The following is a 21261-nucleotide window of genomic DNA, read 5'->3' on the forward strand; positions in this document are numbered from 1 at the left end:
ATGTTCTTCATAGATTCATAGATTCATAGATTTCTAGGTTGGAAAAGACCTTAGAGATCATCGAGTCCAACCATCCCTAATCCCCATTAAACCGTATTCTCATTCTTTTCTTACAGGGCAATTAACTTCAGTTTCAAGTGTTGCTGATATTCTCGACAAAGGATCAGGAGCAGTCGTGCTTATAGATGGTAAGAAGGTTTATAATTTTTGGAGGGGATGCAGTAAAATTTGACAGGCTCAGTTTTTATCTAGCTGTACCGATAACTGCCAGCCTTTCCACAGTAAAGACTGAATGAGAGCTGAGAAATGAGGTAATTATCAATAGCTGTGTAGGTGTACAACCTGATTGTTCCTGGGCAGCTAACATACTGAAATAAGAACACTCTCTTTTTGAAAAAAATTTCAAAGGTGGTTTTTTTTTCTGTGTAGGTAGAATAGTGCACTATGCAAACTGAACAAAATTCTTTAATAATAATAATACTTAGTCTTATCTGAAGGCAGCCATTTTAGATTCTACTACCTTTCAGCAAGGTGAAGTGTCTGCGCATGTGTGCGTGTGTTTTGCAGGGTGGTTTTGCAAAGGTTAGTCATGTGCATATGTTGTGTAGACTCATCTGCAAAGCAACCATCTTTAAGAGCGTGTCCTGCATTCTTTTTTTGTGTCCTCACTACTCTTTTCTAAACAAAATAAAACCCCATTTTCTTTCTCTTGTATCCAAGTTAAAGGATCAGAATATCTCCAGAAGTTGCTAAGTTATTGTTTTCAGAATTTTGGTATCTTTAGGTGCAGTTATACCAAGGTCCCTTGGAAAATTAGATTGCAAGATCAGGTTAACAGGCAGTGAATCTCTAACCACTCTTGAATTTTTATTCCTTCAGTGTACAGATAAAATTGTAAAGAGGTCTTTATTGTCCCTTTTTTCTTCCGAGCTGTGTTTTGCTGCCATACTGGGCTAATGCTGAACCTATCTGTTTCTGCAGCACAGAAAAGTACTTTTTGTGAGCAGAGTCTTAGTGGTTTTTAAATTTTTTTCCAGAACTGGAAATGAACATTATTAGCAATACTGTAAATTTCAGTCTTAAGGTGTAAGGGAGTGGAATAGGCATGAACTGGAAACAGGAAGTTGAATCTTGATTCAGTGTAAGAGGTTTAACTTCTTCAAAAGAAGGAGTAGGTGACCTTAAACTAAAGCTTATTCTGGAGCTCTTTTCATACAAGGTACTAGTACTGCTTTTGTATGAGTTGGTAATGTGCTTTACACACTAGGGATTCTTAATAGCTTCTAATATATCGTATTTTATGGCACAATTCTATAATATTTAAATAAATTGCTAATGCAATGTGAGATGCTGAAATAAGTACTAATTTCAGTACTCTTGTCAAATATTTTTAGCACTTTGAATGTCATCAGCATTTTGATAGCTCATTTTTTAATTTTAATGCTTTCATGTGTATGTAAAATTAATGGTAATGTTATGTGAAACAGATCATTAGTCTTCACTAGTCAAGAAGCAACTTGCAGCAGTGCAACATGAAAGTGTGACCATTGTCCCTTCATTTGTTAGAACAGGCTTTGTCGTGTATGAAGCTGAACTTTTCTCACGTAACAACAAATGCTAATTATGTCAAAAAGGAGATTGAAGACAATATATAACTTTCCTCTTTTGTTGTCTTTCAGTGAACACCTATTGTGGAAAGGACCTCGTGTGTTATAATCAGTTCTCTTTGTTTTTCATTGGAGCTGGAAGATTTGGTGGAAAACGAATATCAGAAAAGGCCAAGGTAAATTCACATATATTCATATTTTAAAAAAATGCATAAAAACTTCCGTCAGCCTTGCTAGAAAAATATTTGCTATATCAACTAGGAAGGATAAACTAGCATTTGAGCGTTGTTGTGATATAAACTTAAATGGAATTTAAAAGCTTCTGTTCATTGAAAAGCTTGAGTGAAGAGTTCTGTTCAGGGCCTGGGAAACCAATGGTTTTGTTTTGACAATTAGACAGAAAAGTGAATTGCTAAACATACAACTGATGAGATAATCCTACTTTCAAATATTCGAAATTACAGATATGGAATATCCTAATAGAAAACAGAATAGGAGATTCTCTGGAAAATTTAGAGTCTAAGTTCTCTGGACTTGACATTAGAAAATTATGTCTGAAGTTAAAATACAATTGAAATGCATATAAATGGGACAAAACAGTCCTCTAGAGGATTCCTATTAGAGATTTTAGAAGAAGGTCTTTTGAAGTTGACAGTGTAGCAGGCTGTAATCTGACCCAATTTGACCCAATTAATTCCATAGAAGTGGTAAAATCTTCTACTTTGGGCTTAAAATCCTACCTCTGTAGGTCAGAAGATGCTATGAGTTCAACTGTCCAATTTGGCAAGCGTCTTATTGACTCTTGGTTTTATGAAACACAAATGTAAGCTTTGCAAACAAAAGCAACTTTGTGTTTTGATTTTCTGTGTTCAGTTACTCCTAGTCACACTCCCCATAAATGAATGGATGAGGAAAGTTACTAATTTCTTGTAAAAAGGTAGCTAGAAAGGTTTTATTTTCTCAATCTACTTTTGATATGAAAAACTTTGAGAAACCTCTTAGATCAGAATAAGGACAGAGAAGTTGCTTTTATTTCTGAGTCTTCATTTCTTCAAGTAGATTTCAGGAGCTTTACCTTTCTTATATGTAGCTTTAAGAACATATTTTTTGGCTGCTCTTGTTTGAGCATGGGCAGCAAGAGGAGTGACAAAGTTGTTGAGATTCTAGATACTTTGTCTAGGGGGCTACTACTGAGGTGTTGGATTGTGCCAACTCGACTCAGAACAGAGCCCCAGTTTAAACCGGTCTCAGCTCTGCCGTCATGATCGTGTTTCAATTTCTGCGTCAGTGCTTACATCGTCGATTTGGTATGCGTGATCTGTGTGTCATCAGTTCAGCATTACAGTGTGTTCTGCTGATGCACCTCAGAGATTTTCTTTGCTTCTGTTTAAGGTGGTGGGGGGACTATTTATATTAAAAAATAAATTGATACCTAGTGATAATTTCATGTGTATGTGTGCAGAGAGTGTTCATGTTTAGGTCAGTAATTTGTTTTTCATGTGTTAAATTTGTGCTGATAGGTATGATCATATGTTAATATTGCAAGAGTGAAAGTCCTGCTCTAGTAAAAGAGTAAAAATACTGCCCTGGTAAAAACACTAGCTTAGTAAAAAGCTGAGAATTACTCCAATGTGTGATGTTAGGTTTGAACTTGCAATGTCTGGAAGAGATCTCTAGGTGTAGCTCTTTATGTGTTTGCGTGTAATAGGTTTGGAAAGCATAAAGAGGTAAAGAGAGAAGTGACATTATAGCTTTTTACTTTGAGTGGAGTGGAACTCCTGCGTTTTGGGAGGAAGTTAGCAAATGACGAGTGATTTACGTGAACACATAGTGCGTATGCTCAAATGCAGGAAGTACCTGTTCAGGTACATGATGTATAACTGTTTTCTCCTTCAATACTATGTTTAAGGGTAGTGCCAGCTATGACTGAATGTTGTTATTGTGAACTAGAGTCACTAGCGTAATGAACAGTCAATTGAAGCTATTTTAAGCTCAGTATTTTTTAAGATTTATGATGAAATACCTAGGGTTTGTACATCTGTAATACCGTAGGTAATGTTCTTTGGGATTTTTGGCTGTAAACTTAAATCTGTATCAATTATATAGAAGTTTTCCCATATGTAACTTAACAAATCAAATCTTGAAATGCCTGCTGCTTTGAAGAGACTTAGGAAAAGCCTCTGTGTAGTATAAAAAATTCACAGAATATTGTTGCAGAGAGTGTATAAAGGTCTTTGATGTAACCCTCAATTCTGTAATCAGGTTTTATAATACTGCGTGTAAAAAAAATAGTGGTTGAAAGAAAATGTTGCTGTTCTATAGTGGTGGCATCAGTGAGTCCAGTGTAGTGCCTTAGCACTTTTTAGTTTAACTTTAGGCAGCTGCAACTTCTTCACTCTGTTTCGTGAAGTATAAGAATGCTATCTAAAAGATTTCATATTTTAAAATATAAAGAATACCTGTTTCAGACAGCAGTCTTTCCTGCAGTAGAAGAAAACAAAATGTAGTCTAGTTAAGGCAACGCAATCATAGCAAATTCAACAGAGGCCACTGCAAGAGGCCAGTTTCAAACAATAAATTTTCCTGCTTTTTCTTTGCTAACATTCCAAATTAAAAAGACTATCATGTCCCAATGTGCCAAAAAGAAATCCCAAGCTTATCAGACGTATTTTGTAATGTGTCTTTTTGTCACTTTACACTTACACGTTTATTGTATCTGCAAACTACAGAGAACAGATTTCCAAGTTGAGGTCTATGATGAGCAACACGTTGCGTAAGTCATGTCGCTCCCCTTGAGTTGAGGTTTTTTGGCCCTACTGGCAGAGGATTTTCCTTGATTATTCATATGTTGACTAGTTTTCACGTCTTAGTGACTTGGTAGGTCAAGTTGATTTTCTTTAAACCAACTGGAAATAGATCGGCAAGCCATTTTGATTTTTGAAAGCATGTTAGATAGTGTCCTTGTAATTAAGCTGATTGATGTGTAGGTCCATCGTGGTTCTCTGAAGTGACAAAAGGAGGAGTGATGTTATCAAGTCTTCCACCCAAGAGATGGCTTGACTCTGCTGTTAATAATCAGGAAAGAGCCTTTGCTGTTAGTAGATGTGAAACTACACAGCACTCAGTTGCTTTTGATTTCTTTTTCCTTTGGTAAAGATCTTACACAAACTAAGATTGAGCAGAATTACTACAGGTGAGAGTCAAGTTGCTTCTTTTCATTTTAGAGCTTATGTCAGTTTCTCGTTGTTTGGGCTTTTTTTGTTTGTTTTGAAAACCCAAGAAGGAGAGGTGGAAAAAAAGATTTCAGCTACTTTAATAGTTTTTAACTGGTTATGGTGTTCTTTGTGTTTGTCACAATCTAGGATGTTCTCTTCCAGTCTGTTGGTGACGTTTATATCTTCAAAACTGAAAAATGAAGCTGTAGATTATACAAAGAACAGATTTTTTACAATAATGTGAGGCTTAAAATGCAGCATGTAATTGCAAAAACAAGAGAAAAAGGTGCAAAACAAAAAAAGAGCTGGAAGCTCTTAGAGGACGAAAGTGATATAGTCCATGAGTGAATTATTAAAAAATTTTGTGCTCCATTGCACTTTTAAAAGTATTATTTTAAAAGTTTCATTTTTGTTTCTGTGTTCCAAAACACTAATGTTCTATGAGACAACTGTTTTTTTTTTTATGAGTGAATAATTCTTGCTTGAGCTGTTTTGGATAGTTTGGAAGAAATGTAATCAAACTGATCAGCTGTAACAGGGAACTGTTAGGCAGATCTGATGCCGCAGTTTTGCTATCTTTGTAAAGGAAACCTTGATAAGAAACTTTTTCTGGCCTAAATATCTTTTTCCATTTGTCTGTAAATGTAGAAAGGGTAGGAGGAACCTTAACAGCTTTGTAAATGCTGTTTCTTTTTATACATACCTTGCGTATTCTGGCATGGGTACAAATAAAAGATTTTTACAGTGAAATATTAAAACTGCTACTTTTGCTTTAGGAAACAGTGGATCCACCCAAGAGACCCCCTGATGCTGTAACTTTGGATGTCACAACAACTCATCAGGTAAAGTTGTGTATGCTCTAGGTGTGGAAACATTTTTTTGTTTATTTGGAGAAAGGAGTCTTATAGGATGTTCACTAATAGTTCAAATTTTCTCATATACCTCATGTATTTGTGTATGTATGTTTGTGTATATGTGTATCATGTGTGGTGTATACCTATCTGTGTATAATGTGAAACTAAAATTTGGGCTGGGTTATGACAGTGTGTTCAATGTACTATCTAAAATCTAGAACATTATTTTCATAAGGCTGATGAAATTTTATAATTGTTAAAGAATTCTACATATAAGGAGGAATTTAAGAAAATAAGAGGTTCAAAATCTATGAAATTAGGACAAATTGTGCAAGCAAACACATTGTAACAAAAAAGTGCTTAAAGTTTTGAAAAAGTTAAATTTCTGTAGTAGTCAGAGAAACCTTGAATTTCGATAGATACCCGTCCAAGTATATTACTGTCTGTCCCTAGTCCCACTGGTTCACAGGCATCTACTTTCCTTAGGCAAAAACTGGAGTAAATAAATATATCCTCCTCTGGAGGTGTACATATGCAGAAGTCAAACAAATAAGACAGGAAAGTCTGGAGCTACCAATATTAGGACAATGAGTAGTGTTTTCAAAAGCAACTTAGTCATGGCAGGAGGCTGTAGCTTTTGGAGATGCAATTAAATGTTGAGCATCAGCTGAACTGAGGTAACTGTGATGTCTGCTTAGCCTCTGATTGTATGTGGTATAATTAAACTTAAGTCTCATCCAGCTGATTCGTGTGCTTGAAGTCCAAGTTAGCCCTACTGACTTAAACCAGAAAAGAGTGCTTAGATGAGCATTTTGGTTTCTATCACCGATACACTTGCCGCATCCTAAAATTCACAGTATTGGTCTAGGAGGTGCAGATGTCTAATTCTTCCGAATAGGCTTCATTGAAAGTTGTCAAGGTGAGCAAGCAGCAGGGAACAGTCAGAAAGTACTTTGCTCTTGGGAGGTGGTTAAATGTAGTGAAAGGTGCATTCTATCAGCTGGCACTTTATTACATAAGATACATCAACCCTAGTGGCCCAGTAGTTGAAAGTATTTGCTTTGAATGTTGGAACCCTAATTCAGATTCTCCTCTGCGTGATTATATCCATCAATTTTCAGATAACATTTGTGATCCTCTTGTTCATATGGTAATCTTTGTTTCTGTGTCTTAAACTCCTATGTCTGGAATTGTTACTGTGAACAAAATGCTGAGTTCATGAGATAAAAGAATATGGTAGTGACTCTATAATGCAGAATTTAGGAGACTTTGCTACTGCAAAATCAATTTTTGGAAATAAAGGAAGCAGCACAGAGTAGCCACCACACTTGTTTTATTTTAAGATCTACTCTGACAGGTAGATATTATATTGTAGTGGTTTTAGGCTGATCCAGCAACTAAAACTCACACAGTCTCTCCTTCTCCAGTAAAGTAGAGAGGAGAGAAATTAAAAAAAAACCAAAGGGACTGAGGGTTGAGACAAGAACAGAGGGAGCACCCACCAACCATGGTCCTGGGCAAAACAGGCAGAGCTTTTCTCAAAGCAAAACAGTTTATTAATGATTACTTAGAAGGACAAAGGGAAACAAAAACCGATTACTTGAGAGGACAGAAAGAAACAAAACCAGATCTTAAAACCGACACCTTCCCCCCCCCCCCCCTTCCTTTTCCTCCCGGCTCTACCTCCTCCCCCCAGCAGCACAGGGGGCAGGGACTGGGGGAGTGCAGGTCAGTTCATTCCGTGCTGTTACTGCTGCTTCTTTCTTAAAGGAGAAGGAGTCCTTACACCCTTTTCCCCTGCTCCAATGGATCCCCTACCCACGAGGAAAAATCCACAAACTTCTCCAACGTGAGTCCAGCCCACTGGAAACAATCCTTCTCCACAGATTGCTCCGGTGTGGGCTTTACCACAGTCCCGGGTACTTAGGGAGCTGTAGCCACTCGCTCCGGCGTGGGTTGTCACGCAGACTCCAGATGCCTCTCTGCCTTGTCGTGCACCCCAACAGGACCATGCTCAGGCTCAGGCATCTTCTCCCCACGGGCTGCGAGTGGGTCTCTACTCCACCGAGGCCGTCCTGGTTGCAGGGGGGCCGCCTGCTATCTCACCACCAGCCGCAGGGGAAACTCGGCTCCGGCACACCTCCTCCCGCTCCATCCTCACTGACCTGCTGTCGATGCAGCTGTTTCTCTCAGATCTCAGTCCTCTCCAGGTGAACTCAGCCCAGTGGGCACCCCGGCAGTGGGGTGCCCCCAAGTTCCCCAGCTGGCTCCGCCGCCGCCATTCTCCGTGGGCGGCGCCGGCCCGACGCAGGCAGCTGCCCGGCCGGGAGCCAGGGAGCGGGGGCAGTGCCCTCCTCCCTTCTCTGCTCGATCCTGGGTGAAGCACCTTTTCCGGTCCCTTTGTCCTGACTTAAATAGGGCAATTCGCAGAGGCGCCCTATTGGCTCAATCCCGAGGGGGATGGCAGTCTGATCTGGTGGCCGGAACTAAACCTAACCCGGTTCCAAAACCGGGGAGGTCGCAGGGAGCAAAACCCCTCTCCTGCCACCAGAACCACCCCCTCTCCACATCAAACCATGACATATATAAAGAGAATTACTCTCCAATTAGATCTTGCAGGAGCCAGAGCCAGTGGACTTTGAGAATCGCATGAAGGCTTATCTGCCAAATTATTCAGTAGCATGTATGCTTAAGTGAGCGTGCTGGTGTACAGGAGGAGGAATGCCTAGAACTTGGGAACTTTATGGGCAGCAATACAGACTTTCATGTGAAGGACAGCTTGGGGAAGTGTTACCAAGACTTCACATTCATGTGTCTGTGGAATGACACTTGACTGCCTAAAATCCTTTTTGGAAATGGAAGCTGGCACACAAATTGCATCAAATTTTTTTAAATTTTTTTTGTTTCTTAGTGTTTAAATGAAAAGGGTGTTGGCAGAAATGACTGTTGTCATTCAGCTATTGAATTAGTATAGAGTATGAGTCAGAGCGAAAGAGTCAGTTTGCAGACAATATTTGAGTTAGCTTGAACTGTGTTAATTTCCAATGATTGTTGTGACATTCACCATTCAGTTTTTGTGTTACCACAATTGCGTGGCTGAACTGCTCTTCTTAATTAGCATTTTTCCCTCTTAATTTTTAGTAGCATGATCATGTAGTAAACTTCCTGATAAACAGACCATCGTGCATATTGTAAAAATGTTTGCAGTCGTGACTTCTGTCTTTCACTGAAGTCAATGACTGGTTATCTTGAAAGTTATATTCAGTTCTAACTCAACTGCACTGGATTAAGCTTTTTCCAAGAGGAAGAATGTTTTTTACATGTTTTCAGACAGGAGGAATCGCTGCTTAGCGAAGAAGATACTGGGAACGGAGGGCTAATAACCATTTTTGCCCTTCACCATGTGTTCAGCAGAATGGAGGGTACAGCCACCTACAATTTCTTGAAAAATGACTGTGTTACGTCAGTGACCATTGACAGAACAAGTTAATCCTTTTGGTTAGCAGTATGAAAGACTAATAACAGGTATAATAAATGTTTATCCCATTCAAATCTGTACCCATTCCTGAGAAGTTCTTTAAACACCAACCAGTGCTTATGAATGAGTTGCAGTACCATGCTGTAAGCTGCTTAAAGATTAAAAAATGGTTAAGAAAAATTTAGAAGTATTTGACCTTCTAAAAGGTTTTAAGGCTTTAAATTTGCATCCTGCTAAAGAGGGACATAAATTATTTCTTCTGTATGTCATGAATTTTTTTTGCAAAGAACTAGGTGAGATTTTTTTCCATCTTGCCCTGTAGAGATGTGCATGCGCTGTGGTATTTTTCTAGCTTGTTCTCTCTCTGTAACCTGAGCTATGCTTTACTAGGTATGCTGCCATAAATCTTTTGAATAAAATAGACCTTTTGACAGAAGATCAAGAAGTCTAGAGGGTGTTTGACTGTTAGCTGTTTAGCAAGAAATGAATCATTCGATTTCAACCCTGTAGGGAATGTTTAATGTAGTTACAGAGCTTCAGTATCACCAAGCTACTCTTGTCCTGCTGATTTTCGTACCAGGGCCTTAAATTAGTCAAACAAATTTTTACTGAATGGTTCCTAATGCAGTTAAGAATCACAGGCAGTGAATGACTTGTATCTCTGGAGAGTTTTGCCTCTGTAGAGTTTTCTTTTCACTCCCATCACTGCCTCCCATGCTTTGGGACCAGCTGCGCATATGCAGCTGTGCCCCCTGTAAGTCTCTGCAAAGCAGCATCTTGGGAGCTAACACGTGTATTTCTGCCAGAGCTGCTTTTACATGCAAGTTGGGTATCTCATGCACATGATGCTTCTGCTCTGTGGTTTCCAGGGTCAGGAAAATTGGCCATCCTTCCTTTGAAGAGTTTTTGAATTCCTTGTTAGAGCTGATGAAACTGAAACTGATACTGGTCTGTTGGAGGAACAGCTTTTTGATATCCTGCCATTTTTAAGTTGCTTTCATTTGGAAAACTATGATAATGTTTTAAATGTTGCAGAATGTCTAAAAAGATAAAAATTCCAAGTAAAGCTTGCTTTGCTTGTAGTCTTAATCCCCTTTGTAAGCAATGCTTTATGATAACAGTTTTCAGTCATGCAGACATAAATGGTGTGTTTGTTCCCTCTCCTTCCAGAACTCCTTCCACAGGCAAAGAGAGGGCTCTAGGCATGAGCTGAGATAGTGTAGGAAGTCAGATTTCCTATGTTATTTGTTCCAAGAAACTGTGTTCTGAGAAGGAGTAATGAGAGAAAAATGATCTCATGATTAGTGGCTGGTTAGAGCTGCAGGCCTTCAACAATGGGTTTTCTTTGTTTTTTCCATAAAATTCTTATGGTCTGTGGGCAGCTGTTACCCAGATATCTCAAAGTACTCTTACATGGATGCTCCTTAATCAATGATTGATAAGAAAGGATGGTACAATGGAATTTGGAAGTTAGACTAGCGGGGGGTGTCTGAGCATCACAGACTGGAATTGAAATTCACAGGAGCTCTGTTCTGAGCTTGTACAGTGTACCTCACAAATGTGATGCGCTCTGAAGAATTAGGCCTTCAAACATTAAATGGAGGAGCTGCAGTTGGTTTGTGCTGCTGACGATCACGACCTCTTCTGCTGTCTTATAGTTTTTGGTAAGGATGCTCATAAGTGTTTGAGGCATTTTAATTGTGCAGAGTATTTAAAGGAGTGGTGTATAGCATCTGATGGTGATTTTTGAGAATGTGATACAGTGTGCAGCATAAAAAAAAAAAGCCAGTTTAGAGAGTATAATGATTCTTTACTCATTCAGAGATTTTCAGAGAGATTCAGTAAATTCACATCTAGACTAGTCTGATAGGATTTAAAATATACAAGCTATGTAAAGCCTTCTGTTCCAGGTGTAGATCGAGCATTGACTGACAGAGTGTGAAGAAATCACTTTGTAGTGGTTTGGTTTTTTTTCTAAAATACGGTTCTTTCTGTTTTCTCTGAAAGAGGAGAAAATAATTGGCACCTGCCATGTTTCAAGTAGTGTCATCAGCATCCTGTGACTGAGACTGCAGGAATGTCCTTCCCTTCCTGAGTCATTCTCAGTCCTGCAGTCCTCTTGCTCATACTGCTGTCCTCTAGCTACCTGAGTTTAGTTTTTCACTGTGTCAAGTTCAGCTAAAACTGCAGTTCTTAATGTAACTGGAAACAATTGCAAAGACAATTAATGCTCAAATCTAGTTTTTTGTAAAAGAGTGGACTTTGCAATAAAAACTTATTAAAAAGACATCTTGGAAGGTAAGAGGTGCATGGGAAACATTTAACTGCCTAATGAATTATTAAACTGCTGTAAAATGTGTTCTACCTTTTGTCAACAGGTTCAGTACTATGAGTCAGTGCTTTGCTTTGAGGATGGTGTGATAAGATCCTCACAAGCTTCTGTGTAATTGAGATGCAGATACTTACCTGTGGAAAGTCATCTTTTTTTATTCTACACAGATTTCAGTTGTGTTTCATTTTAAGCATGTGCAAATACTTGTGTGTGTTTTTAGAGAACAGATGTGTAGATAGAATAAGTAATCGTTAACATCATACGGAAAAAAAAAAGTAGTTGATTATTTCCAGCTTATGTTTGTTTCCTTGGGGAGATTTTATGCTTATTTTAAACAGACGAGAAGAAAAAAGTTACAGGAAGGTGAGTATTTTGAGTTAAGGTAGTTTTTTGAATGAGTACAGTAAAGTCATATGAGAGAAGATGATGAAAACGTGCATGGATGGGGAAAACATGGTTATAGGACAAACGGTGTTTTTTAATGTCATGCTCTGTATATATGTAGTACAGTGTTGCCTGAAAACATGTAAATTTAAATTAACTTCAGAGAACTGTACAAGAGAGCCTCCTGAGAGCCTCAGGTGATTTTTTTTTTTTTTCTGTTTGTAGCATAAATAATTTCTTTCATGATAGAGAAAATGAAGTGCTGCGGTAGGTTCACGGATATGGAGAGCATGCCAGAAAAGAAGTGCTTAACAGCAAAGGATGATACAAGCAAAACAAAGGGATGTGAAACCATTGCAAGGATTTGATAATTTTTCCTAATTTGTCTAGAGATTTCAGTATGCAGAGATGATACTCTCAGAACCCTTGAAATTGTATAGTGAGTGAGCATTTGTAATAGTAATTACTTTAAAGTTTGTAACATGTTATGATGCTAATTTCAAGATTTATACACACACCACCCTCCCACCCTCCTTGTGTTTATTCCTGTTGGGAAGATCAAAATATAATTTTCTCATCATAGCAATTTTGAAAAATAGTTGAGGGCTTGTATTATACTAGAATTTTGTGTAGCAAGATGATAAGAAAAAGAAAAGATACTAGCGTGACAGTCACTTTTTTTTAAACAAGATGCTCTTCATTACTGGGAGCTTGTTTCCACCCTTTATATGTGTGTCTTAGTAAAGGATATAAAAATTGTTATTCCTTTTGAAATTCTCCAAACCAAAGTGGTTTGTTCTTTTTGATTAATAAGGGAGGCACTGTTAAAGGAAGGGCTTATTGTACGTTTGGCATGCTACTGAAAAATGGTTAATGTTCTGTGAAGCCTGTGCCAGAATACGCAAGTTGATTTTAAATTTGAAAAATACGTGGTAGGGATAAACAGTAAACACATGAGTAATGTGGAGTGAGGAAGGAGAAGAGATTAGCGCCATTTTATACCTATCATACCTATTCCTGTTTATAGCTGTGTATGTGAAGGTGCTTTAATTGAACATATTAGTGATTCTTATTCTTGAGGGAATCAAAGGTATGTAGGGACCATGGTAGTGTTTTGATAGTCCAGACCTCTTAAAAACAAATAATTGCAAACCAAAGATTGGCTAGGAAACTATATACTTGTAGTTCTTAATTACAGTAGAAATTAGAATCATGTGACCAGGATTTTCACAAAATATGCTTGGGCATAGGTAACTAGTATGAGCAACTTAAACTATTTTGTTTATTTTCCACATACACCTACTTTGAGAAAAATAGTTGGTTATCTGGAGGAACAGATAAACCTTTTTATCTTTCTATGTGTTCATTTATACCAATTGTTGTTTCCTAATATCTCTCCTTGCCCTTACAGAGATAAATAATTCAAAAAGAAGATATGTCAAATGGGAATCTCAGATAGTCAAAGAATATCTGCTTAATTTTAAGTACAGTGAATTACTTAAGTACCGTGCTAAATTTGAACCCTTGAGGCATCAAGGGTGCCAGTTTAACTGGAAACATTAATTGTTTTTAATGTAAATCAGAGCTCATTGAAATGTGTAGATGAGATCTATGGCTGTGTTTTCTTCATGAGGTTACTTGACTGCTTGCTCTTACTTAAATAAACTGTTAGATAAAGTATATGTACATGCATGTATACACACGTGTACATGTATACACACACACTTGGTGATATAATCTTCTTGGGCAGGGCTATTTTTCTCCTCAGTTAGAAGGGGAAATGTATGGATATTTGGCTTCCGTTTTTCAGCTTTACCACTGACCTTTATTGCAGTCTGCAGGCAAGACTGAAAAATTGGCACAGACAGATTGGATATAGGCTTTTCTTTTGTGGTCTGGCAGAACTCCTAAATTGTTAGGAAATGAGACTTGACAGTTTGTGTTATTAATTGGAGAACAATCTAACCATATTATGATTGCAGAACTCCTAAATTGTTAGGAAATGAGACTTGACAGTTTGTGTTATTAATTGGAGAACAATCTAACCATATTATGATTGACTTCAGTCTATTGACTCTTGTCATCCTCCAAGGATGCATCACTTTTTTTTTCTTTATTTTCTTTTCTTTTTTCTTTTTTTTTTTTTAATACTATCAGTCAAGACTGCAGGAAGTGTCATTTTTTGAGCAATGTAGAAAGTAGAGCCAACAAGGCTTATAAAACAGTTCTGTTCTCATGTGAAATATGATTTGTATAATGAAGTAGTACCAAAGACTGTGGTAAATGTAAAGAGAAGTTTGTTGGCAGACCTGACTAGTCTGCACTGACTCTGAAATAACGTGCTATGTGACTGTTTTATTCAGTTCAACCTGTGTGCTTTCTACCTATGACCAATGCCGCTCTAGTTGTTGAAAGTACAAAAAGACAAGTATTGTCTCCCATATTCATGCATCACACTTTTAAATACATTGATCACATTTAATTATTTGAAATTCATTATTTTCTAAATGCTACGTTTATTTTGTTAGCAATGCACAAGTATTTTTTACTACTGTAATTCTGAAAAGCATTTGGTAGAAGTGTTATCTCCCAAGTAGTGCTTATTATCACTGCAGATAAATAGCTACTTCTTATTGCAGCTGCATAGCTAGATTTAAATTGAGATTTGAGCTTAAAACATAAGTTTGTCTTTTTTTGTCATAAATAAATAGAATTTTCCAGTACTACAACTAAATGTTATTTATTTTGGATTAAAGTTTATTACAACAGCTCCTTCATGAAAATAGCCTCCTAACAGCTTTTGTAAAAATTCAAATTAATGGAAGAGTGAAAGTGAGACCTTTAGAATTTTAATTTAGTTCAAAAATAATTTAATTTAATTATTTCACATGTGGCAATTTTTATTTTGTAGTTCTGAATAGTGGTGATTTCCTGTTAGATTTTAGACTCTCTTGAAAGAAAACTTCAGTAATGAAGGGTGATACTCTACTTTGTAGTATTCTGTCAACAGCAACTCTCTTTAAATTGTCAGGTTTTGATTTTTTTTTTTTTAAAGGAACTAAGGATTTACTCCTTACTAAAAGCCTCTTTCATAGTGTTATAACTTTGATATTGTTGGCATTGAGGCCTTAGACAGCTCTTAGCAAAGAAGCTAGTGGTACTTCAGAGCTGCTCATCTCTGCCTTTCGACAGTGAAAACACAGTTTTAACTGCTCAGGGAAAGAGTGGAGACAAGTGAAGATGCAGCAAGTCAGAGCAGCAGCATGCGCATGTTCACTGAACCTCTGCTGCTGTGGGATTTTTATGTGTGCAAGTGGGAGTGTGATGGCACTGTTAGTTCCCCTTTTTTTTTCTATTTGTGTGAGAATTGAGGTAAGAGAGAACAATAAGTGAAGACAGCAGGTGCTCTCCATGGATGCTTCCCACTCATCACTTCACTCCAGCTGCCTTAGTGGTGTAGTAGAGTGTAAATATTTACATTATCTCAGTTCGATTTCCTGTTCCGCCCTCAACCTGCACCTGTATGTTTCACCACTCACTCCTTGGCTGCCCCTTGTAGAATGGCCTCTGTGGTGTAGGATCACTTGACAGTCCGTTTGGCTTGCTCTTTTGGACTTGATTAGGCTTTCAGATTGTTAGCTGAAGAGTCTTGGCAGTGGAGGATGCTGCTTTCAGGAGATCTTGACTTTATTCTTCTCGTCAGATGAAATATCTTAGCTATTTCTGCTTCTTGGTGATGCTATAAGATTTATTTCAGGTTATCTGTTCCTTCAGCAAAATATTTCCCCTCTCCTTTATCGCTTTTGAAAGATCAAACTTGAACTGTAGTCTTACATTAGTATGAAATTTCCAGTCTATCTTTTCCTAAGAATTTGTAGGATCATTTAGAAGACAATTACAAAAAGAAAGTTATAATAAATACATGTTTTGGGCAAAAGTAGAGTTACAGTTAGAAATTTCAGATCCAATGATGCCATCTTAGTGATACATCTGTGTTTTCAAAAGAAAAAGTGTTTCAGAAAGAGTAAACAACAATATAAGCAGCCTTGGAGAAGTAGCTTAGTACTTGCCTTCTAAGATTCGCATGCTGAAGCTATAGTACAGTTTAGGATTTTCTTCTTGCTGTTTTTAGTGCGTGTATCCAACTCTTACACACAAAAGCAGTGACAAGCTCTTCTACATTCCACCATAACTGAGACTCAAAACACTTGATGTATTGGTGAAGGCTACCAAGACAAGTAAAAGAGAATTAGAGTTTAGTGTGAAAGCTGTATATACTTGAAGAAATGGACTTGAATATTAACAGATTAAAAATAAAACAAATGGATTATGGATTAAAATGATAATATGAGTTTAGAACCTTCTTAACCACAGTCCTTTGCTTCAGATTTGATAGAAGAAATGGTGTCAGATATATATGACAAAATACTTCCTTTGGGTAATCCTTTTTTTTTCCTTCCTTTTAAAAAATCTGTTAGCTTCTTTCCTCCAAACAGAATTTAGTGCGTTTTACCCTCATTTGGACAAAAACATACTGATTTTTATGATCCCAGTCCAAAACGCTGGGAGAAAACATTTAGTGATAAGGGGTTCCAAAGACGAATAATGTGCTTGATTAAAATAAAATTTGTTTTCAGTTTGGAAGCTCTTCTCAGTTTAGTTCATATTCAATTTGTATATGCCACAATATAAAACTACTAAATTACTGAAATCTCCACTAGCATTAGTTAATGTGAGGTATTGATTTTCTCTGTATTTTGGGGAATGGCATAGTAGAGAGTACTCCACAATCATTTAGTCACTGAATTTCACTGGAATCTGATGACCAAGGAATAAGTTTTAGTGCAGAAAGATGCACAAGTTGCCCTGTCATACCTCTTGTATTATGGACTGCTGGCCACATACAGCAAACATAAGATTTAGTAATGAAAATGCTAGTGCCACACAGAGACAGAAGACTGTAATACGGTAGCAATATTCTTCGTTGTTTCTCACGTTTATTCACATTTAGAATATATACACTAAATCTGGATTTCTCTACTGTTTATTAGTGAAAGAGAATATTTAACATGAGGCAAAGTCTTCTAGAACGCTTGACGTTACTTTGGGGTTTTCTTTGTTTCTTTTTGATATTGGGACCAGCTACCCATGAAGCTGCTGCAAGAGAAGTGTATAAAAATTAGTTAATTATGTTACTCTTAAAAGGGAAGGATAAGGATATTTCTGATCTCTGTGAGATGAAGCCAATGTTGAAAAAGTGTGGTACTGTGTGTGTAAAATAACTAAAACTTTCATTTGTAATTTTTTTTAATTGTGAATGAATCTGTCAAGGGCGAAGACTCTTTAAAATTACTCTTCCAGCTAAAGAACCTGTGGATGAATTCTAGAAAATGCATTACTTCACTGTTGCCAAATTTTAGTGAAGCTGGATCTGTATATCAGCAGGTTGTTTTCACCTTCCGTTAGGCAGTTGTATTGTTTTAGTATGTACCAAGACCATACACAGTTCTTGGCATGTTTCACTGGAGCTTTGGCCATTTGTCTGCACAATAATAACATTTAATTTCCATTTTACCTGCTTTGTTGTAGAGTGTTATCTAAGGACTTGTAAAATAGATTATGATAAATTGATTAATCTGTTCTAAGTTTTTGAGTGAGTTGCTCATTTCTGCCAAGCACTGGTAGCCTCCCATTTTTCTTTCTCTGTTTCTGCAGGCTGCCTTATATCGGCTGAGTGGGGATTGGAATCCTTTACATATTGATCCAAGCTTTGCTGCTCTTGGAGGTGAGCTGAGGGATACCATTGTATTAATACTTGGACAAAAGATGACATAAATGTGGTTTTAATCTTTTTTTCACTTAGTCTGTATGTCTTTAATAAGCTGGAAAAAGCAGTGCTTTTTTTATAGCGGTTCTTAGAGTCACCATTCGGTATCTTCAAAATTCTGCGTGACACTTGATTTTAAAGCATTGCTTCTTGTAACTGGGAATGCGGAATGATGCTCTGCCTGCAATGGAAACCTGCCTCCTACCCTATTTTCCTTTTAGAGCTAATTTGTTGCCACTATCCCATCTTTACAATCTCTGTTTCATAAGCATAAATAATTGACTATCAAAATTCCTTGGTAGATAATTCTTGTGTCTAAATAATTTTGAAGTTATGTTGGTCTCAGTGGAATTTTTTTTGCTTCTCAGTCTCCATAAATCTCAGGAAGGCAGGAAAGATTTATATTTTTCCTATAAAATTGCTTTACTGCACCTCCTGTTAGTGCGGTAGCTTGTTCTTTAACGTAATGCTACATGCCAAAGCAACAGACCATAGACTACATTAACTGATTCTTGCAGAGATGTAATTACTAAAAAAGGGTCTTGTTCCCTTAAATTTCTGTTGTAAAGGTATTTTTCAGAGTTCTTTTCATGCCTTGCTAGTAGCATAGTGTGATTACTCCAGGCAGACTGAAATTTCATTTACATAAGAAATTTTCCTGAATATGTGTGCTATCATCATAAATCATATTTTCTTAATACATGAAAATACTGGTCTGTACTAATCGGTCTGCAGTTTTCTGGTGACTTCTTAATGTAGAGGTATCATTGTGTGATGTTCTTACCAAGATAAATAGAGCGGAGCTATGCTTCCTTGTTGAGATGATGCTTAACATACTTCCACAAATCATCTCCTTTCATAAATGCATACTAATTGTTTGATTAACTCTGTTTTATATAATTCTATTTAAATTTGTGTTAATAAATAATGATAATCAAATACCAGAGTCCATAAAGAGATTTCCTCAGTTTATTGAACCATTCTGTTTGTTTGTTCAGCTGATGACTTCAAGTAAATATTTACATGGAGTCACCCAATTACTCTTGAAGATGCTGGAGGAGAAAAATACATGTTTATAATTGAAATCCTAGTGTTAAAAATAATTATGATAATCCTATAAAAACCTTACAAAAGAAGAGAAGCAGAAATCTATCTGCTCACACAAAGAGCACTGGCACGTAGACACAGTGAAAAATGAAATTATCTCTGTGGATGAGGTAGTCTCTTTGTCTGAACAGAAAACTGCCGCTCTGGATTTTGGAACTGTGGCAGTGTCCTACCTAAATACCTATACTAAATTCAAACAAGGAAGAAAATAACTGTAGAGTTATTCCGCAAATATTTTTTTCTTAGTTATACAAAAGCTTTCTTCTTTGGGCATATTCACACCCTTTCTTACCTTTAATTTCTGTAAATGTTCTCTTTGCCTGGCTCTCACTAGTACACACTGGAAGCAAGCATTCAGCGTAACGTGCTTAGGTTGTTCCAGGATTATTGTTAAACCTTCCTGTGGGTAGTGTTTCAGAGGAGATATACTACCTGAAAATACCTGTTTATATTCTTGTGCCTTTATTCAGCTTGTGAGTATTTTGAGATACTGGAAAGTGGAAACAACGTTTACTTAGTTTTCATTTTAGTCTAGGTAAAAAATAACTTGATTGCCTTATGGATTTTTCCTCGAGCATGCATTAGTTTTATAAAGAAAATATTAGGGAAAATAAGACTGTATGTATTTGTTCATTTCTGAGTTCTGAAAATAGTGGTGGGTTTTGGTTCTTGAATGGTGAATGGAGCTAAGCTTCTGAAGAGCTAAGTGCCACTATAACATTCCATGTGAGAGATACTGAATACTGATATTGTTACAATAATGCTATTAATCTGTTTTAAATTTGACTGCATGGTGTCTTTGTGCTTTCAGAAATGCTCTGTGCACAGTGTACAAAACAGAGCGTGCTATTAAAAGGGTGCATATTCAAGTATTTTGCAGGAAAGAAATAGCAAAACGGTCAGAATGGAATACTTGGAACAGGATCATGTTCTTTTTAGCCTGTCCTTTTGTCACATCTCTCCTAACCTAACAAGTTAAAATTTCTGTTTCTCATCCCTACTCCTGCTAGTCTTGTATTCCCTTTGGGCCATGTCTCAGAGTTTGCGTCTTCCCCAGCATTGAGTCTTGATGGCTTTTTTGTTTCTGTGTTCAAGCAGGTTTCTTCTTCTACATCTTCTGATTCCTTGCAGGCTAGACTTTCTCCTGTTTCTTCTTTTTGTTCTTTTGGTTTTGTTTTTTTCACCCAACTGTTATCCCTTGGGACAACTTTTCATGCTGTGTAGATGCTCTGAGGAGTTGTTTAGAGCTCAGGGAAAAGAGACTCTGGCAGCCGACAGTGGCAAATGAGTTCCAGGCAAAGCAACTGGTTTCAGAGCCAAAGCTGGACAGACCTGTCTTGAATCCATGGGCTGTTGCAGGAGTCATCAGTTACTGTTCGTGTGCCCTGTCAGGTCAGAGCAACCTGTTAAGGGATCGGAACACGCTCGGTACAAGCAGCATCTTTAAAACTTAACTGTTGCACTTGACCAAATCTCAGGCCAGCTTGCAGAAGTTTATGTTGTCAGACTTTGACAGGGCTGGGAAAAGAATCAGCGCTAATGCAAAGATTATCCTCTGCCAAGTTTCAGCTCCTGCTCCAAAGCATGGAAGTTCAAGGAAACCTGACCAAAAATGTCAGAATAAACAAAACACTATTTTTTTTCCTCTTTTTGTTAGATGGGTTCAAAATGCCTGAAATCTTTTCAGGGATTTTTCCACCTCTAAATAAAAGTTAATCCTGAAGCATGCACTATAATTGAAGACTTTTGGCAACTGTGAATAGGAATTAAGAATGAGAGGCATCACATAATCTTAGTATCACCACTTTTTAATCATTACCTCTTAGCCTTGATATGTGTACTTCCATGTAACCTGGTGTGCTTATACACATATACTAAAACAGCCAATCTCCTTATTTTTCATTTTGTCACCTCTACAGACAGGAACTAGATCTACTTGAGAGTCTTACATAGCATACACAATGTTGGAGTGCCATTTCTCAGTGAGCACTTTCCTTTAACTTGAAGCAGAGGGAACGGTAAATGGTAACACTTTTTCAGTGGGATAAATTAGGTTAAAAAGAAAAAGGATTAAGAACATTATTGGAGGAAAATACTATGAATAAAATACAGATATTTGTAGAAGGAATATGCAAAGTCTTAATAATACAAATGCTAAAATGTGACTTTTTGAAATAGGGTTTAAGAAGCCTATACTTCATGGACTATGCACCTTTGGGTTTGCTGCTAGAAACGTTCTGAAGCAGTTTGCAAATAATGATGTGAACAGATTGAAGGCGATCAAGGTCTGTGTGTTCATTCCTTGCAGTTAATTTTCTTGATTTTTTTTCCTGGTTTTAATGCCAAAAAAAATCTGTAGGGTGGGAAGAGACTTTTACGCTGTCTTAACTGCCCCAATTGCTTTTACTTATTGCTGCATACTTTTTAATGCCTTTATCTAGTATGTCTACTTGAATA

The 21261-nt window shown here is 37.2% G+C and overlaps 1 protein-coding gene across 1 annotated transcript in view; it reads left to right on the plus strand.

Annotated features, from left to right (window-relative positions):
• Nucleotides 1-21261, plus strand: part of HSD17B4 (hydroxysteroid 17-beta dehydrogenase 4) — a 71800-nt gene that overhangs the window by 34246 nt on the left and 16293 nt on the right. Inside the window, exons 15-19 of the mRNA XM_086628708.1 lie at nucleotides 117-188; nucleotides 1680-1783; nucleotides 5599-5664; nucleotides 17586-17655; nucleotides 20983-21089. Of these exons, the coding sequence (XP_086484834.1) occupies nucleotides 117-188; nucleotides 1680-1783; nucleotides 5599-5664; nucleotides 17586-17655; nucleotides 20983-21089 (419 nt within the window). The remainder of the gene's footprint in view (nucleotides 1-116; nucleotides 189-1679; nucleotides 1784-5598; nucleotides 5665-17585; nucleotides 17656-20982; nucleotides 21090-21261) is intronic.

The sequence above is a fragment of the Tauraco erythrolophus genome, chromosome Z, assembly GCF_009769465.1.
Source record: "Tauraco erythrolophus isolate bTauEry1 chromosome Z, bTauEry1.pri, whole genome shotgun sequence".
In the NCBI taxonomy this organism is placed as follows: Eukaryota; Metazoa; Chordata; class Aves; order Musophagiformes; family Musophagidae; genus Tauraco; species Tauraco erythrolophus.